The sequence below is a fragment of the Colletotrichum costaricense genome (assembly GCF_030867565.1).
Source record: "Colletotrichum costaricense strain IMI 309622 chromosome Unknown Scaffold_2.1, whole genome shotgun sequence".
Classification (NCBI taxonomy): Eukaryota; Fungi; Ascomycota; class Sordariomycetes; order Glomerellales; family Glomerellaceae; genus Colletotrichum; species Colletotrichum costaricense.
The window spans coordinates 1,671,132-1,688,526 of NW_026848231.1; the positions used below are offsets into that span (position 1 = coordinate 1,671,132).

At 53.3% G+C, this 17,395-nt stretch overlaps 4 protein-coding genes across 4 annotated transcripts; 3 read left to right on the top strand and 1 right to left on the bottom strand.

Annotated features, from left to right (window-relative positions):
* Positions 1-128: 128 nt before the first annotated feature.
* Positions 129-9,355, top strand: CCOS01_02191 (phosphatidylinositol 3; the record flags this gene model as incomplete). The annotated part of the gene is made up of 7 exons (XM_060450383.1): positions 129-180; positions 228-275; positions 339-381; positions 439-1,827; positions 1,883-2,220; positions 2,271-6,738; positions 6,898-9,355. 7 exons carry the CDS (start codon positions 129-131, stop codon positions 9,353-9,355), a joined length of 8,796 nt encoding a protein of 2,931 aa, XP_060319033.1.
* Positions 9,356-10,246: 891 nt separating this feature from the next.
* CCOS01_02192 (Cullin family protein) lies at positions 10,247-12,971 on the top strand (the record flags this gene model as incomplete). The annotated part of the gene is made up of 3 exons (XM_060450384.1): positions 10,247-10,894; positions 10,949-12,861; positions 12,914-12,971. The coding sequence occupies 3 exons, from the start codon at positions 10,247-10,249 to the stop codon at positions 12,969-12,971; spliced, it is 2,619 nt and encodes an 872-aa protein (XP_060319034.1).
* A 566-nt stretch (positions 12,972-13,537) lies between these two features.
* On the top strand, positions 13,538-14,521 carry CCOS01_02193 (ribosomal protein L10; the record flags this gene model as incomplete). Its single annotated transcript, XM_060450385.1, has 3 exons — positions 13,538-13,728; positions 13,874-14,356; positions 14,443-14,521. 3 exons carry the CDS (start codon positions 13,538-13,540, stop codon positions 14,519-14,521), a joined length of 753 nt encoding a protein of 250 aa, XP_060319035.1.
* A 1,237-nt stretch (positions 14,522-15,758) lies between these two features.
* CCOS01_02194 (U1 small nuclear ribonucleoprotein) lies at positions 15,759-17,345 on the bottom strand (the record flags this gene model as incomplete). The annotated part of the gene is made up of 4 exons (XM_060450386.1): positions 15,759-16,504; positions 16,595-16,844; positions 16,899-17,026; positions 17,084-17,345. The coding sequence occupies 4 exons, from the start codon at positions 17,343-17,345 to the stop codon at positions 15,759-15,761; spliced, it is 1,386 nt and encodes a 461-aa protein (XP_060319036.1).
* Positions 17,346-17,395: the final 50 nt, after the last annotated feature.

The window sequence follows — 17,395 nt, forward strand, 5'->3', positions numbered from 1 at the left end:
CAACCTCGCTTTTCATCCTCGCTCTCTACCCTCGTTTAATCTTGTGTCCGAGCCTATCAACTCTGTTTACATTCGCTTGGGAATAGTTGTTCACTGACGAGGCCATAGGACGATGGCATATAACAACAATGGCGCCTCCAAAGATCAAGACGGGGGACGTTACTGTTAATGATGCGCTGGGTTAGTAACACTGCTGCCATGCAATTTCACAACTGACAGCGCAGCAGATTTAATCGAGGGGGGCAACCTCAGAGAGCGTTCTTCTGGTTTGGATGGTGAGTCTCTCCTTGATGACAACAGTGGCCTGCTCAGGACCAGAGATGTTGAACATATGGCAGACCTGATCTATCTTCTGGACAAAAAGGGCAAATCGGCCAGTTTGTAAGGAATTCCCCCTATCACTGATCCATTCTTGGCCTTGGTTGACGAATGTGGTAGATCCACCCTTCGCGACAAGCACTACCATCGCATACTTGAGATCCTCTTCAAATGTGCCATCAGTGAGAAGAAGACCTACACCGGGGGCAAGCGGACGACGGCTGCAGGAGCGGGAGGCAGATTGGGCAAATGCGCCGAGGCCCTTCGGCTTGCTGTTGGCCACGGAGCTTCTGCCAGCAAGCTCAAGAGAAAGACGATGCTTGCTCTCATCGACCACGTCACCCAGGCTCTACCCTGCCCACCTGGATCCGGGGACGGACCGTACGTGGAGCCACTGTTGAAAGACTATGTCAAATCCATCCTCGCCCTGCTCTCCCATCAGGCGAATGTCGAGCAGCTTGCTACACTGGATGCGGCCGGATGGAAGAACTGTGTCGACTTCTGCGTCGATGCCGTGCGGGTATATCTCGATCATGCTGACAGAGACTCCGGCTCACGGGGATCTCCAGCACCGGGCACGGCATCTTTGGGCTTCTCTACTGGAAGAAGCACCAATGCTAGCCAGAGGATGCCGGGTCAAATCCATCGCGGTACCGTACAGGACCTCATTCATTGCATCCACCTCCTCGTCCGCCCGCCAAATGCGCCGCTTCACGAAAGATCTATTGATCTATCCGAGACGATCATCCAGGTACTACAGCTACGCCACCTTGGGTTGAGCCAAGTGATTCAGCTGAGCTTTGCTTCAATCAACAAAGTCTTTGTCGAGATTCAAGCAAACGACATCTCTCGGGCTGCCAGCTTGGCCAGAGACCTTGTGCCACTGATCAGCCATTGGTGGCAGGCGCGAACGGCATCTCAAGACGGGATGCTCAATTCGATCCGGGACGAGATGCTGAAAACCATGTTGATCATCCACCTCCATCTTGAGCGTCTTGTATGCCTCGAGGGTGACGATACAGCCCGCAAAGAGATAATAGGACTCGCCGATTCCCTATGGCTGGAATACTCGCGGCGAACCAAACATTCCCAGCTTCAACTCGATGATCTCACATTCGCCCCCCAGAGGTTGCCCGAGGACTATTTCACACTAGAGGTCTTCGGCCTTCGTATACACAACCGGGAGGGAGAGCGAGGATGGGCTTTGTGTCAGAACCTCGCCATCTTGGAGCGAATCATTTGGAAGAGCCGCAACAAGGATATATCACAGTCGTCAGAGGAGCAACCGCGAAAAAAGCGCAAGACTCACGCTGCAGCGACGCGTTTGCAGGAAAAACTGCAGTCACCCAACTCGGCAGCACGGATACTCGCCTTGCAGCTCGTGCCTTTCCTTCTTCAATTAAACACTTTCTCTGTGGCTGAAGTGTCGGATCTTGTTATTGATCTCGCCGGCCTTGCTGGCGATAAGGACTCCACGGTAGTATCTTGGGCTATGCTCGCTTGCTCCAGGTAAGGCGCCTCTAAACTGTGTACAACTAAGATCGCTAAAGCTAAGGATGCAAAGCTCCGCAATATCACAGGTCAAGTCGGCCGATAATTCAGACTCATGGAGACAGCTATGGCAAGTAGCTTCTCGAGCAGTCGGTCTTCCTAGCACCAGTCGTGCCGCCAGCGTACTCTTGCACACTGTCCTTGAAAGAAACCTTGTACTTTACCACGATGTTTCCGATGGCATCAACAGCATTGTCACGACTGCCGACGCCAACGGCCCAGCCCTCTTGGTGGACTCTTCCATTACCCTCATGTTTCATTTACGGTCCCTCAGAAACGTCAAGCTACCCAACGCAAGCCAGTCAACAAATCATCACGTTATTCGATGGATATTCCAGAGATGGAATCCAGGTACGTCGTTCTACAAGCTGGAGCTATTCACCAATCTAACCTTTCTCAAGCCGACTGGAGCTATGCTCGCGACTGCTCTATCCACGCTCCGATTAATGAACTTGCCAACCTGATCCGGGCTTGCTGTGGCGCACGAGTTTTGACACCGACACCTTTGACAGTGACCGGAGGGTCCATTTGCGAGGTGTGGAAGGCACAGTACCACACAGCAGTCCTGACACGATACCTCCTGCTGCTGGACGCACCACCAGCATCGAAGCCACGCACCCTCCTGAGCTGTCGTTCGAGCACTTCCGAATCAGTCCAGGCCAACGATGCCTCTTTTCATGCCGCAAAGAGACTAGTATTGGAGCTCCTGTTCCCAAAGGTCGAGGAGTTGCAGGACCTCTGTGACTCGTGGGCGAGAAAGGGGTCAGAGGGAGGCGCTCCCATGTCTTCAGACCGACTTTACAGTCTCTTCTCTGCAAATATCATAGGCATCCTCCTTGCCAGCCAGCTTGTCGACTTGAACTCGGGTCAGTCACGAGATATCGAAAGTCTCCTGGCCAAGCTTTCCGAGGCCAGCATAAGTGCTGCTTCGAACTCGAGTGACAACACAAGTTTCGAGCTTCTGTTGAGAACAATACGACCGGTGCTTCCGTCACTTAACACAACGGGCATCAACAGCCTCGAAGAACATGCTCCACTGTTGAGGCTGATCTCGACACTGACAGCAACCGTGGAAGAGAGATCCTTGCGGCAATCCTCGGGACAGGACCAAGATCTTATGGATGTGGACGATGATTTCGACTCACAGGAGAGCAGAGTCAGCGTTACGCTATCCGAAGTCCCCCGCTCGAACATCTCATTGAGCCTGGATGGAGAAGCATTCATACATGAAACTATACAACGTCTATACCATTTTGCATCGATGCATAAAGACAACGGGAAGGTGTTCATGGAACAGCTTCTGTCGCTCCCTGACAAGGAGTTCATGTTGTGTAGCACCTTCACCTCAGAGCTCTTCGAGTCTGACTTGCCGATCAGTGAAGAAGATGCGATCGGTGTCGTTGAAAGAACAGGCGACATCATGGGTGAGCCCGAATACTCCTGTTGCGAAGTAGCTCACTCGACCAGCTTGAGGATTCTGCAAAGCCTCATGCCGGTCTATAAGGACGACCAACAGCCCGTGGCCAAGATGTTCGGCGACTTGTACCATCACTTTGTCAGCAAATATTTGCCCAATAACCTCCTTTCCCCACTGTCGCAGATGTCTCTCTCGAGCTTGCTGCTTGCGCTTTTGAGGACCAACCCACAGTATGGGAGCAATCTTGGCCTAGACTCTTGTCGAACGACTTTACTGTCAATCATGCAAAGCGGCACGCTGCCCGTCAAGTTCTTCATCGGGTCCGCTTTGCCGGACGTATTCGGCTCCTACGTACTTAAGATGCATGACGATATCTTTCTTGACGTTCTGAACAGTCTTCCTACCAACTCCCAAGACCTCGAAGGCATCGCGTTCCGCCTCTTTGTGCTGTCTCAGCTCGCATGCCGCTGGCCAACCCTGCTCAGGAGATGCACGTATCACATCTTCGAGACGCCGGGGAATATCATGCAGTCCAGTCAGTATGCCAAACGGTGCCTGGAAACGGTTTCGCAAGCCCTTTGTCTGTCCTCTTCTCAAGAGTTATTCAGAATATTTAGCCCCCAGCTGCTATACACATGGCTTGCGCCCCCCGCAAACGACGAAAACGGCCCAGCCATCAACAAAATCGAGGACATACCATATGAGATTTTTGGCTTTCCGACTCTTAATGGCCTTCTACAGGAAGCGCAGACCGAGACGACAGCGTTGCAGATAATGCGCCATCGCTACAAAGACGTCGAGTCTCTTTCCAAGCGCCTGGGTACCTCCCTGGTCGACATGGTGACGCAAGGATTCACAAAGATCATGGCATACGCTATCGCACATGAGCTCAGCACGCCTATTTCTAAAGGCGAAAACTTCGAAACCGGCGAGACGTGGGTTCGGACGCTTTTGGGTAACGAACCATTCCTCGATCAAATTTATTTGAACTTTGCCGACATTGTTGCCTTGTTGCTGGATCTTTTCGACCAAGAAGACCCCATCGAGAAGCATCTCTCTAGAGACAAGAGCTTTGAATACGCCTGTGAGGCACTGGACGAGATGAAGCAGTTATCTCAGTCGACAACCGCCCTACCGCCTAATCAACAACCCATGTTTAGGGCCAAATACCTCACCAGAGAGCTGTTCCATGTGTGTCGCCTCACGGAGTACGAGCTACAAGAGCTCTGGACACCAGCTTTGGTTGTCTCGGTCGCCCGGAGAATGTTCAACACTGTCCACCCTGCCTTGGGCTCGTTTCACGCCTGCTCCGTGCTGCGCAAGGTCAGAGTTTTGATTTCTCTTGCCGGCCCTGTCGCGTTGGAAGCTTATCCTCTGGAAATGCTACTTTCGTCCGTCCGGCCGTTCATTGTGGACTCGGAATGTGCCGACGATGCACTTGGTGTGAGTCGGTATCTCATCACGAAAGGGGCTTACCATCTCGAGCAAACCCCATCCTTTCTCGCTGGTTACGCCTTGTCTACTCTAGCATCTCTCAGAGTTTTCCTCGAGTCCAGTCAGTCAAGTACAACCCAAGAAAGTCAATTCAAGGCGACCATGAGCAAAGCCCAGACTTTCCACTCATGGTTCAGTTCCTATCTCACTGGCTACGACTCCAATAACTTTGGCGATGAGCAGCAACGGGAGGCATTCCGACTGATTACCCAGTCTGCATCCAAAATCCGATCTTCAGGAAACGCCGAGAAGGGCACGCACGAGAGCACTCTGCTGATGGAGATTCTCAGGGATGGCGAACGCGAGTCGAAGCTTCTGAACGAGGCAGCTCGTAATCTAGCACTCGGTTTATTGTGTGGAGATTTCGCTGTGCCCACCACAGGTCGTCAAGATGTAATTTCCGACGATGAGGAGGCCCTACGGCACACCGGACTTGTGTGGAAGAGCTGCAATGCGTTAGCTCTCAGTGACGAGTATCTCGCCTGGGCAGGCCGCGTTATGGGCAGGTCTTTCGCCGCTTCAGGAGAAATTCAAGCTGAACTTCTGGAAGAGTCCGAGCTATCACAGTACAGCAGGATTGCACCAGGAGCTAATGACTCCGAGAAGGGACTGCTGAGTCTACTGCAACAACTTACACAGAGCAAAGAATCTGCCATCGGAGGCTTGGCCGAATCGGCTTTGAGGGCAGTCGTATCAGAAGCAGCAGCGCAGGAGGACGGTGCGTTAGTCTCTGCCGCCCAGCAGATCTTGACAGAATCCTTGTGCTTGGCCTCCGCTTGGGCTCAATATCGCACGCCTCCTTCCGACTTTGTCCTGTCCCCGATTGTTCCTGATTCGCAGGTCTTCTTCCGGGATCATGTGGAGAGTTCTGATTGGGTTCAGCAGCTCGCTGTTTACCTTGCGCAGTCGGTTTCCGAGTACATTGTCCTAAGCGCGCTGGTGCCAATTCTCAAGAACGTCAAAGGTTTTGCCCAAGATGCATTTCCATTCATCGTCCACCTGGCCTTATACAGTCAACTGGACAAACAACCCCACATCAAGCGCAACTTGTCGGAAGCCGCCAAAGAGTGGCTCAAGATTGAGGATGATGCTGCGCGGACGAACCAGAAGCAGCTGATCAACACAATATTATACCTCAGAACACAGTCCATTCCTCAGGAGACATCCATCGCGGACCGGGCATTGTGGCTCGATGTCGACTTCGCTGCCGCTGCCGCTGCCGCCTCGCGTTGCGGAATGTATAAGACCGCCTTGCTGTTCACGGAGGTTGCCGCCTCTCAGACAGTTCGCTCGTCTAGGCGATCATCTGCGATCCGTGAGGACGATTCTGCTGAAGTCCTTCTTTCGATTTTTGAGAACATTGACGATCCTGATGCGTACTATGGCCTCCCACAGCCCGCCGATTTCACAAGTTTCCTGGCTCGATTGGACTACGAGAAGGACGGCTCCAAGAACTTGGTCTTCCGAGGAGCCCAGTACGACAAACACATTCGGACAAGGAACCCCGAATCACAGGTGGATAGCCAGTGTCTTGTCAGAGCTCTCGGTACTTTGGGTTTGGTGGGTCTCTCTCATTCCTTGTTACAGACGCAACAGAGCCACGACGGAGATGAAGCATCCATGGAGGACACTTTCCAGACAGCACGCCGACTGGAGCTATGGAATCTCCCTGTCCCATCAACCGCCGACAATTGTGCCGTAACCATTTACAAGGCGTATCAGAATGTCCAACAAGCCACTGACACGCTTTCTGTGCGCAATGCCATCTATGCCGGCTTCAGCCAGACCATGCGCAGTCTTGTCAATCGTGGCCTGAATGCAGCCAGCCTTCGCAAGCATCTCGGCGCTCTCGCAGTTTTGACAGAGCTTGATGATATTGCCAACGTGGCTGACTTTTCTGAGCTGGAGGACATGCTTGGCAAGTTCGAACGACATGGCCAGTGGATGAGGCGCGGAAGGTATGTGAAACCTTGGGTCCCCACCTGTTTTTCTTCATCCTGCTACATTGCCTTTATCATTGCCTTTACCATTCCACTTTCTGCTCGGGTGTCCGATCTCCCGCTGCCGCTACTCATTGAATATCTCTGCGCGAATACGATCAAACTGACAAACCATAGGTACGAAGATGTCAGCCACCTACTTTCTTGTAGAGGGACATCATTGAGCTTGATCAGACAGAAGCCCAAGCTTCGCGCCCAGGCCTTGTCAACAGTCGAGGCCAGACAAATCGAGATCCGGTCCATGCTGATGTCCTCGGGGATATATCGCTTCCATCAAGCAACGCAAGAGTGTGTAAATCTCTCCACGTTACTTGTCGGCTTGATCGGTACATGCGACGAGCTCGGCGTTAAGGTGGATGCCGCCATCAAGATTGAGACAGCCAACTCAATGTGGGACTATGGGGAAATGATCCCTTCCATTCGCATGTTACAAAGTATCGATAGCGACTCGTCCCTCAAGAAGCAGACAATTCCAGTGAGCCGCTCAGATCTCCTGTCGAAAATTGGCTACCAGGTGTCGGTAGCCAAATTGGAGAACCCTCATGACATCCAGAAAAATTACCTCGAACCCGCTCTCAAAGATCTTAAAGGGAACAGCCAGGGACAGCAAGCTGGGCATGTCTACCATCAATTCGCCATGTTCTGTGACGAGCAGTTGCAAGACCAAGACAGTTTGCAGGATCTTGCCAGGCTGCAGACTTTGCGGAAGGGCAAGAGTGACGAAGTCTCTCAACTTCAGGACCTCATATCGAGCACCCGCGATCCCCATCTCAAACAAAGATACCAGGGTCACCTGAATCGCGCTCGGCTATGGCTAGGACTGGACGAGCAAAAGCTCCGTCGCATGGAGCAGACGAGAGGCGAATTTGTGCGGCTCAGCCTGGAAAACTATCTCCTTTCACTTACCGCCTCTGATGAGCATAATAATGATGCCTTACGTTTCACGGCTCTCTGGCTGGAGCGTTCCGAGGAGCCAGAGACCAATGAGGCCGTCAAGAAACACCTCGACAAGACGCCCACGAGAAAGTTTGCAACGCTGATGAATCAGTTGTCCTCTAGACTACAGGATCAACCGAGCTCGCCTTTCCAGAAGCTCCTGATTCAGCTCGTCTACAAAATTTGTCTGCAGCATCCATACCATGGGATGTACCAGATCTGGTCAGGCACAAAGGTGAAGACCCGCAAAGAGGATCAAGTGGCAGTCCTAAGACTCAAAGCCACGGAGAAGGTGGCATCGCTGCTGCAGTCTGCCAAGTCTGTCGCGGCAATATGGCAAGCGATCGATAGGACGAGCTCTTACTACCATCGCCTGGCTGTCGACCGAGATTCTAATAAGTTCAAGGCTGGACAAAAGATGGCGCTCAAGGACGTTCACTCGGCCCAATCGCTTCAAAATGCACTGACCAAGTACAAGATCCCGCCCCCGACCATGCAGCTCGAGGTGTCAGCGACCATGGACTACTCGAATGTCCCCATCATCTCAAAGTTAGACCCGCAGATGTCGATTGCGTCTGGAGTCAGCGCGCCAAAGATCATTACGGCAGTCGGGAGTGATGGCAAGAAATACCGACAACTTGTCAAGGGCGGCAACGACGATCTCCGTCAAGACGCCATCATGGAGCAGGTCTTTGCGGCCGTGTCGGATCTTCTCAAACTGCATCGCTCGGCACAGCAGAGAAACCTTGGGATCCGCACGTACAAGGTCCTTCCTCTGACATCGGCATCTGGGCTGATCGAGTTTGTCCCCAATACCATTCCATTGCACGATTTTCTTATGCCAGCCCACGAGAGATACTTTCCCAAGGACCTCAAAGGCTCTCAATGCAGAAAAGACATTTCTAATGCGCAAGGCAAGACTGTCGAGCATCGAATTACCGCTTATAGGAAGGTCATAGACAAGTTCCATCCCGTGATGAAATACTTCTTCATGGAGAATTTTGTCGATCCTGACGAGTGGTTTGCCAAGCGCCTCGCATACACGCGTACAACTGCAGCTATTTCAATGCTTGGCCATGTGCTCGGTCTCGGCGACAGGCACGGCCACAACATTCTGCTAGATAGCAAGACGGGTGAGGTCGTGCATATCGACCTGGGTGTCGCGTTCGAGATGGGTCGCATCCTCCCCGTGCCAGAACTCGTCCCGTTCCGGCTGACACGAGACATTGTGGACGGAATGGGCATCACTGGGACTGAGGGCGTCTTCCGGCGCTGCTGCGAGTTCACACTACACGCCTTGCGTGAGGAGACCTACTCGATCATGACGATACTCGACGTCCTGCGTTACGATCCTTTGTACTCATGGTCCATTTCTCCCGTCCGCCTGGCAAAACTACAGAGAGAAGTACAAGGAGATGATTACAACAGGGACGACGACGAAGGTGATGAAGACGGTGGGAAGGGTAAAAAGGGGCAGCAGGTCAATGAGCCGTCGGAGGCTAACCGGGCTTTGGAGGTGGTACGGGGGAAGTTGTCAACGACGTTGAGCGTAACAGCAACGGTCAACGACCTGATCAACCAAGCGACCGACATAAGTAATCTTGCCGTCCTCTACTCGGGATGGGCAGCGTATGCATAGATAATCAAAGATTCATTCCGAAGATTTTGCAATGCATTCAATGATCAGTTTTGAAGAGGCGATCACGCCTGCGCCTCTATATCTCTATGCCTGTACAAGGGCAAGAAGAGGGGTGCATAAAGACTGACACAACTAGGTATCCGAAAAGTACGCTATCGTGACGTCTACTAAATGTTGTATTGGAAAGGCGACTCCATAGTAATCTTCTTTTAATACGGTAGGTACCTTACCCAAGCAAGTGGGCGTTAATCCGATTGCCGCTCTATCGGTACCCTCCCAGGCTATTTTTCTATAATCTATGTGCCTATTATCCCTATCCCTATTCATTATTTAAAGAGTATTCCCTAATGAATATATAGAGGACAACAACAATAGCAGAAATGGTAGAAAAAATAAAAAGAATAAGAATGTCAGGCATATTAAGCAGGTAAGTAGGCGTTACAATCTTGTTAACTAGTACAGACTTGAGTGAAGCATATTGTGGAGTGCCCGGGGACAATGGGATCGGGTGTTTACTGTGGTGGGACCGTTTGACGTGACGACGAGAAGTGAGGTGTGGTGGGGTCCATGTCTTATCTAATCCCTGTCACTGACGATAAGGGGACGTGCTAAATGGATGATGCTAACGACCGTGGTGGTGGTGATTTGTTAATGGCGTCCATAGCTCCGCGTTTAACTCCGCGACAACTCTCCCGCAATCACGACTTTTGTACTCCCCAACCTCTCTGTGACAAGCTTCTCTGCAAACACCCGACAATTCACTCAAAAGAAGATTGCCTTCTACGATTTCACCCCGGCCACCCCGCCCTGCCCACACCATCCCATCTCCACGAGAGCGCATAGTACGTCTGTAACAGCTTGGACAAAAGTTGTTGCAGGGCCACACGGTCCATGCCGTCGAATTCACCCCCCGCAGTCGAGGGAGTTTTGCCATCACGGGCGACGGGAAGGACAGGCGGCGTAGCGCCGGTCAACGACAACCATAACCCTCTACGCCGAAGACCCCGCCAAGATTCCGACGTCTCGCGCTCCGGTTCCGTCGCCCCGCACCAGCAGCAGTCCAACAGACCGAGCCCGAAGCGCTTCAAGTTTGGCGCCGACGACCCTTCCTCTCACAATACCATGTCTACCAAGATGAAGGGCAAGCTACCCGAGGTCATTGACCTGACGCAATCCAACTCGTACCGGCCATATACGGGCGCGAAGAAGCTGATCATCAAGAACTTTCGACATTCGGCGACCAACGAGAAGCTGGAAAAGTACTACGAACGGACCGAGCAGGAATTGGTCGATGCTTTGCACGAGATCTTCAGCGGGCGCAAGCCAAAGCTACCGTTGGAGAGGCTATCTCGGGCCGTGGAAGATATATGCAGGCGCGGCCAAGACAGCGACTTGCAGCTGTACGAGACCTTGCGGCGAAAGTGCGAGGAGCACCTCACCCAAGATGTACTACGGTCAATCAAGTCCCGAGCTGGCAGCACAGATGTAGCCATGCTTAAGAGCGTCCTCGAGCACTGGAGGGTGTGGAATGGCCAGATTGTGAGTCTACGAGGTGATTTCTACGCCCTGGCTTGGCATTAACGCGCGACACAGATGACGATCCGGTCCACGTTCACTTACCTTGATCGTACCTACCTCCTAAAGAATAAGAATTACCTTTCCATCAACGACTTAACCATTTCACAGTTCAGGAGGATGGCGTTCCCGGCTCGCGACGATCCAGATGGTCAGACGCCCGGTGGCAGGGCGTTACGGGGCATGTACGACCTGATCTCGTACGACCGAACAGGGGACGAGCGGTTCGAAGCGGCATTGCTCAAGGACTCGGTCATGATGCTACACGTGTTCAACATTTACACCAAATACTTCGAGCCCCGGTTCATCGAGTTATCAGAGACATTCTTTGAGGACTTCGCAGAGGAGAGGAGCGCGTCAAGCCTGAAGGAGTATATCTCGGCGTGTGAGAGGCTGCTGAAGAAGGAGGACTACCGCTGCAACGAGTACAACTTCGACTCTACAACCAAGAAGCAGCTGCTCGACGCCGCGCACGGTATCCTTGTGAACAAGTATTCCGACAAGCTTCTCAACAGCGAGAGTCTTTCCAAGCTCCTTTCCGACCATGAGGTAGACTCCATGAAGGCCCTGTACGATTTGTTGCGACTGTCCGATATACAGAAGAAGCTCAAGCAGCCCTGGAGCACATATATCAAGAAGACGGGCGCTGCCATAGTTGCTGACAAGGAGCGCGGCGACGACATGGTCCAGAGGCTTCTTGAACTTAAGAGGTCACTAAGCCTCATTGTGCGCGACGCCTATGGCGGCGACCAAGACTTTGTCAACGAGCTCAGGAACGCTTTTGGAGACTTTATGAACGATCGCAGCATTGCAACGACGTGGAGCTCCGGAACATCCAAGGTTGGCGAGATGATCGCAAAGTATGTCGACATGCTGCTTCGCGGTGGAATCAAGGCTTTGCCGAAAACACTTCTGTCAGATAACATCGACCGAGCTGCGGCAGAGCAGAGCGGTATAGCCAGCGCCGGCGACGAAGACGCTGAGCTCGACCGGCAATTGGACCAGGCCCTGGAGCTCTTCCGTTTCATTGAAGGCAAGGACGCGTTCGAAGCGTTCTACAAGAAAGACTTGGCTCGCCGTCTGCTCATGGGTAGAAGCGCTAGTCAGGATGCCGAGCGTAACATGCTGCGGAAGCTCCGCGAGGAGTGTGGTATGAACTTTACTCACAACCTGGAGCAGATGTTCAAGGACGTCGAGGTGGCCAAGGAGGAAATGGAAGCCTACAAGCAGTGGTCGGAAGGCACCGGCGTGGATAGAGCCCCTGTCGATCTGTCGGTAATGATCCTGTCACAGGCGGCCTGGCCAACATATCCCGACGTCAAGGTGCACTTGCCAGACGATGTTGCCAAGCAGATTGAGCGATTCGACCAGTACTACAAGAACAAGCACACGGGCCGGCTGCTCAACTGGAAGCACGCACTAGCGCACTGCACGGTCAAGGCAAAATTCCCCAAGGGTACAAAGGAGCTTCTCGTCAGCGCGTACCAAGCCATCATCCTCGTTCTCTTCAATGAGGTCGGCATCGAGGGCTTTCTCGGCTACGAACAGATTGCTCGCTCGACAAACCTGCAAGGAGAAGAACTGAACCGAACATTGCAATCTCTCGCCTGCGGCCAGGTTCGCGTGCTTACAAAGAGTCCCAAGGGGAGGGACGTCAACCCGACGGACACGTTCACGATTAACAAGGCATTCATACACCCAAAGATCCGAGTTAAGATCAACCAGATTCAGCTCAAGGAGACCAAGGAAGAGAACAAGGCGACACACGAGCGTATCGCCCAGGACAGACGGTTCGAAACACAGGCAGCCATTGTGCGCATCATGAAGAGTCGCAAGGAGATGAGCCACGGCGAGCTGGTTGCGGAGGTGATCAACTTGACCAAGAACCGAGGTGCAGTTGATGCGGCGCAAATCAAGAAGGAAATAGAAAAGTAAGTGACTTCCGTATCGTTGGCGGAACGAAGCGTTGCTAACACCTCATAGCCTGATTGACAAGGATTACTTGGAACGCGAGGGCAACACTTACACGTACCTGGCGTAGAGAGGTAGTTGGCATTGCGGGACTCGTTCGTACCCAGGGCGTAAGATCACCCTGGTGAGTCAAGTAGATGGCATGGTTGATCTTTCCATATACATAAATGAACTGAATGAAAGAGACGCTGGATGGTTAGGAAACCGGCGTTTTCATGGAACAATGCAATTTGAGTTGGCTCTAATACACTGCCTTCACCGGTGCACTGACCACTCCATCTACACTCGGTGAGCTCGGTGACTGATGGTGACCCCTGTCGGGACCCTGCGGATAATCGTTCCACCTAGCGCATTGCGGGGTTCATGAAAAAAGTTGCGGCGGCGGTGGTCCCTCCTGCACCTGGGCGCCAAAATTTTGGGAAATTTTGTGCCAAAGGCGGTCGGCCAGAAATATTTCCCATTGTACGGTGCACCGCGAAACCTCGACGACTTGACTTGCGCCGATTCCCACCAACCACCCTCCCGGATTCGACGAAGTACCTCGCCGAGCCGTCCTGCAACTATCAAGGAAAGCCGAATAAGGGGATATTTGCCAATTGTTTAATTTAAGTCGACAACCCAGCACAATCCGCCAAGATGCCCAAGTCAAAGCGCAACAGAGTGGTCAACCTGACCCAGGTGAACAAGAAGACGCGCGAGCAAAAGGACAAGCTCTTTTCCAACATTCGCGAGTCGGTGCCGCAGTACCAGCACTGCTTCGTCTTTGGCGTCAACAACATGCGCAACAACTACCTCAAGGAGGTCCGCCACGAGCTCAACGACTGCAGGTCCGTTCTTTTTACAGCTTCTCTCCAAGTCTACTCAACCCGTGATACCGCACCTATGGTGGTGCACCATGGCAGAATACACTGGCTCATACATGAGCCGCCCCTATCTAAACCCACCAAACTGACCTGCCCTGCCACCTAATAGACTCTTCTTCGGCAAGACAAAACTCATGGCCAAGGCCCTAGGCCAAGACCCCTCCTCCGCCGTCGCAGACGGCATCGAGCGCCTCACCCCCTTCCTCGCCGGCACCGTCGGCCTCATCTTCACCAACCGCGACCCGGCCTCCATCCTCGAGTACTTTGACGGCGTCTCCCCCGTCGACTTCGCGCGCGCGGGAACCGTCGCCACCCGCGACTTCGTCATCCCCGCCGGCGTCGTCTACGCCACGGGCGGTGAGGTGCCCGCCGAGCACGACGTGCCCATGGAGCACAGCATCGAGCCCGAGCTCCGACGCCTGGGTATGCCCACGCGCATGGTCAAGGGCCGCGTCTGCCTCGGCGGCGACGACTCTGGCGAGGGCGAGGGATACACCGTCTGCAAGGAGGGCGATGTGCTCGACAGTCGGCAGACGAGGCTGTTGAAGCTGTTTGGGATCTGCTTGAGCGAGTTCAAGGTCAAGGTTCTTGCGTAAGTTTCTTGTTCCCTTTTTGTTCCCCCGCATTCCTTTCGAGGCCGGCTCCCCGAGAATTGCGAGTACTGACATGTGTACGTAGGTACTGGAGCTCTGCTTCAGGCGAGGTAACCGAAGTGAACCCCAACGCCATGGACGGCGTCGAGGTCGAGAGCGACTAAGAGCCAAATGTTATGAACAAACGTAAAAAAGATGAAAAAAAGCTTTTAGACTTTGATGATTGCTTTCCTCATGTAGGCTTGATACCATCATGGATTGCGAAAGGGTGGGACCAACAAAAACAATTTTCACGGCGTTTAACGGAAGGGGGTTTCTACTAGATTATTATTCCTTGAAAACAATTCATGCGTCAAAGCATCAATCTCTTCCACTAAAAACAGGCTTTTCCTTCTGTCATCCTTGACGGAGGTGAAATGACATGGAAGCAAACAAGTTGTGGATGGACGTCGAACCTTGTTAGGGAGCAAAAGTGCAGAGCTTCCCCAACGAGCGTCATCCGTTGTAGTCGATAGCCGAACGGTTTGACTGTTCCTTTCCATTCCGATTGGCTAGGAGCAGGCCGGGCTGGCTCTGAAAAATGCCGTGGGTAGTTCGTTTTTTTGGGCATCTTTCATCATATAAAGTTTGGTGCCTGCCAAATTGCCATGACACGCTCGCGCGCAGAGGTACCTATTTAACGGATGGAATACTCTCAGAATTCGAGAGGTCCCCAGTTCGAGACAACCTTTCGTTAGGCCGGCCCTTTTTCCCTTTCCCGTGTATTGAGGAAGCAGCCTCTTTTAAACACATAGGAATTCTGGGACGATGATATGCACTCTCGGCAACGACTGGATACAACTCGAGCAGCCGGATGATAGGAAGCTGAAGTACGGATACGACGTCTGATCTGTCTGCGTAAGAAACTAAAAGTCCTCACCTATTGGTACAAGTAATTATAACGTGGTACATGTGGATTTGTCCCATCCTTTTTGATTGTTTCCCGGTACGAATCCTCCTTCACTAAGCTCCAGGTCAGTAGGCACAGAGTCCCTTACCTCTGACCTTACCTGCAGCATCGAGCCGTTGTCGGAGTTCCTTGTTACGGCAGTCGTAGCCTGGGCAGGTTGTTTATGCACGTGGCGAGGTTTACCTTCAACAAGATGCTGAATCAGTTCTTTGGAAGTTGGTGGTTCGTGTGATGATTTGTTGTGAACACTGCTGGCCTGCCTGGTAATTGCGTATACTTGCCCCAAGCTTGCATCCGAGCTTTGTCCGAGTTCTCTTTGGTCCGAATATGGAGGTACTCGAAATTCGCGCTTGAAACCTTCTGCTTACCCTCGAGAGAGAAGGGGAAGAAGAAAAGAGACGGAAAGAAGAGACGAGCTAGTCGTCACCCACCGCAAGACACTAGGTGTCTCGTCAGTAACGACGCAACTTGCGAGGATCCTCGTAGCCACCGCCCTCGTAGCCGCGTTTTCTACTGTCGTCATCACGAGGTCGGTCGTAATCTCTGTCTCTGTCTCGGCCGCGGTCCCGGTCCTCTCTGTCGCCTCGGTCTCCGCGGTCACCACGGTCGCGATACCCACCTTCCCCTCTAGGCCTGATGGGTTCCATGTTGCTTCCAGTCCGTCGGCCACCGTCACGGTCCCGATCACCAAAGCGGCCTCCGTCGCGGTAGCCGCCGCCGCCGCCACCGCCAGCGGATCTGTCGTCATATGAGCGGCCACCACCACGGTCATACCCACCACCGGAGAAGCTGCGGTCGCCTCGGTCACCACGATCGCCTCCGAAGCCGCGACCAGGTCCTGAAGGGGCGTCTCTGGGTGCGCCGTATCCGTTCGGTCCGCGGTCACCACCCCTGGAGCCGAAGTCGCCGCCGCCGCGGAAGCCACCACGACCACCGAAACCTCCACCGCCTCCCCTGAAGCCTCCACGTCCGCGACCTCCCTCGAAGCCGCCACGGAAACCGCCTCGGAAGCCACCGCCAAAGTTGCCACCAGGTCCGCCACCCATGGGACGGGCAGGAAGAGCCTTGGTGTAACCTCTGCCACCGAGGCCACCGCCAAATCGGCGGGGCACCCAGCCCTTGACGGTGCGGCCCCTCTCGACGTCTACCTTGATACGTCGGTCTTTGATTCGAATACCATCGCAGGCATCTAGAGCAGCTACTCACCAGTGCGCCAAGGCGCGTGTGTCAGTAAAACCTTGACGATATCATACCTTTGCATCGTGACTGGGTAAAAAGAAGGAAAAACAAGATTTGAGACGGGCAAGCTTGAGGGCCACAGATCTCGGTGTGAAGTGCAGAACGCGGGCAAGCTTGAGGGCCGCACGTCTGAAGGGGAACGACTGGCAGACAAGCCGAGTCTTGTCGGAGGGGGTGGGTTCGGCGGTATTACCTCTCATGTCTTTCTCTCGTTCAAATACTACAAAAGCGTATCCTCGGTGGGGCTTCTTCTTCTTCTTGGGTCTCTCATGGGCATGCGTGTCAGTGATGATGCGAATCTGTACAAACATTAGCTCGATTCGAAGTGTGGAAAGGTATTCGGGAGTACATACGCGCTCAATTGGGCCGAATCGACCAAACTCTCTCTCGAGGTCTTGCTCATTTGCCTCGTACGAGAGTCGCGCAACAATGAGTGTCTTGAAAGCGTCGCCACGAATGTTGGGATCCTCGTGCGGCTTAACTAGATCGCGAAAACATCAGCATAGACTCTCGATGGATGAATACTGGCAGAACTAACAGTCCTTCGGCCCCTCGGTTTTGAGCTTCTCAACAGCTGCCTGCTTCTCAAGCTTCTTGCGGTCGCGCATCTGAAGCCAACTTTCTGTCGGCTTGTAGTCGTCCTCCTCCTTGTATTGCTGGAGCGCGGGAAGGAACTCGGCGAGTCCAGAGACGGGGAGGGTTCGTCGGGCCTCCGGCGCATGGTCGGGCGGCGCAACCCATCGCAGAGGAGGGCGCGGCGCGAAGAGCGCCAACAGGTTAGGAGGGAGCTTATCCGTCATCGCTGTAGTTGCTCTTCATCAAATTCCCGATTCAAGAAATGTTTGTCGAC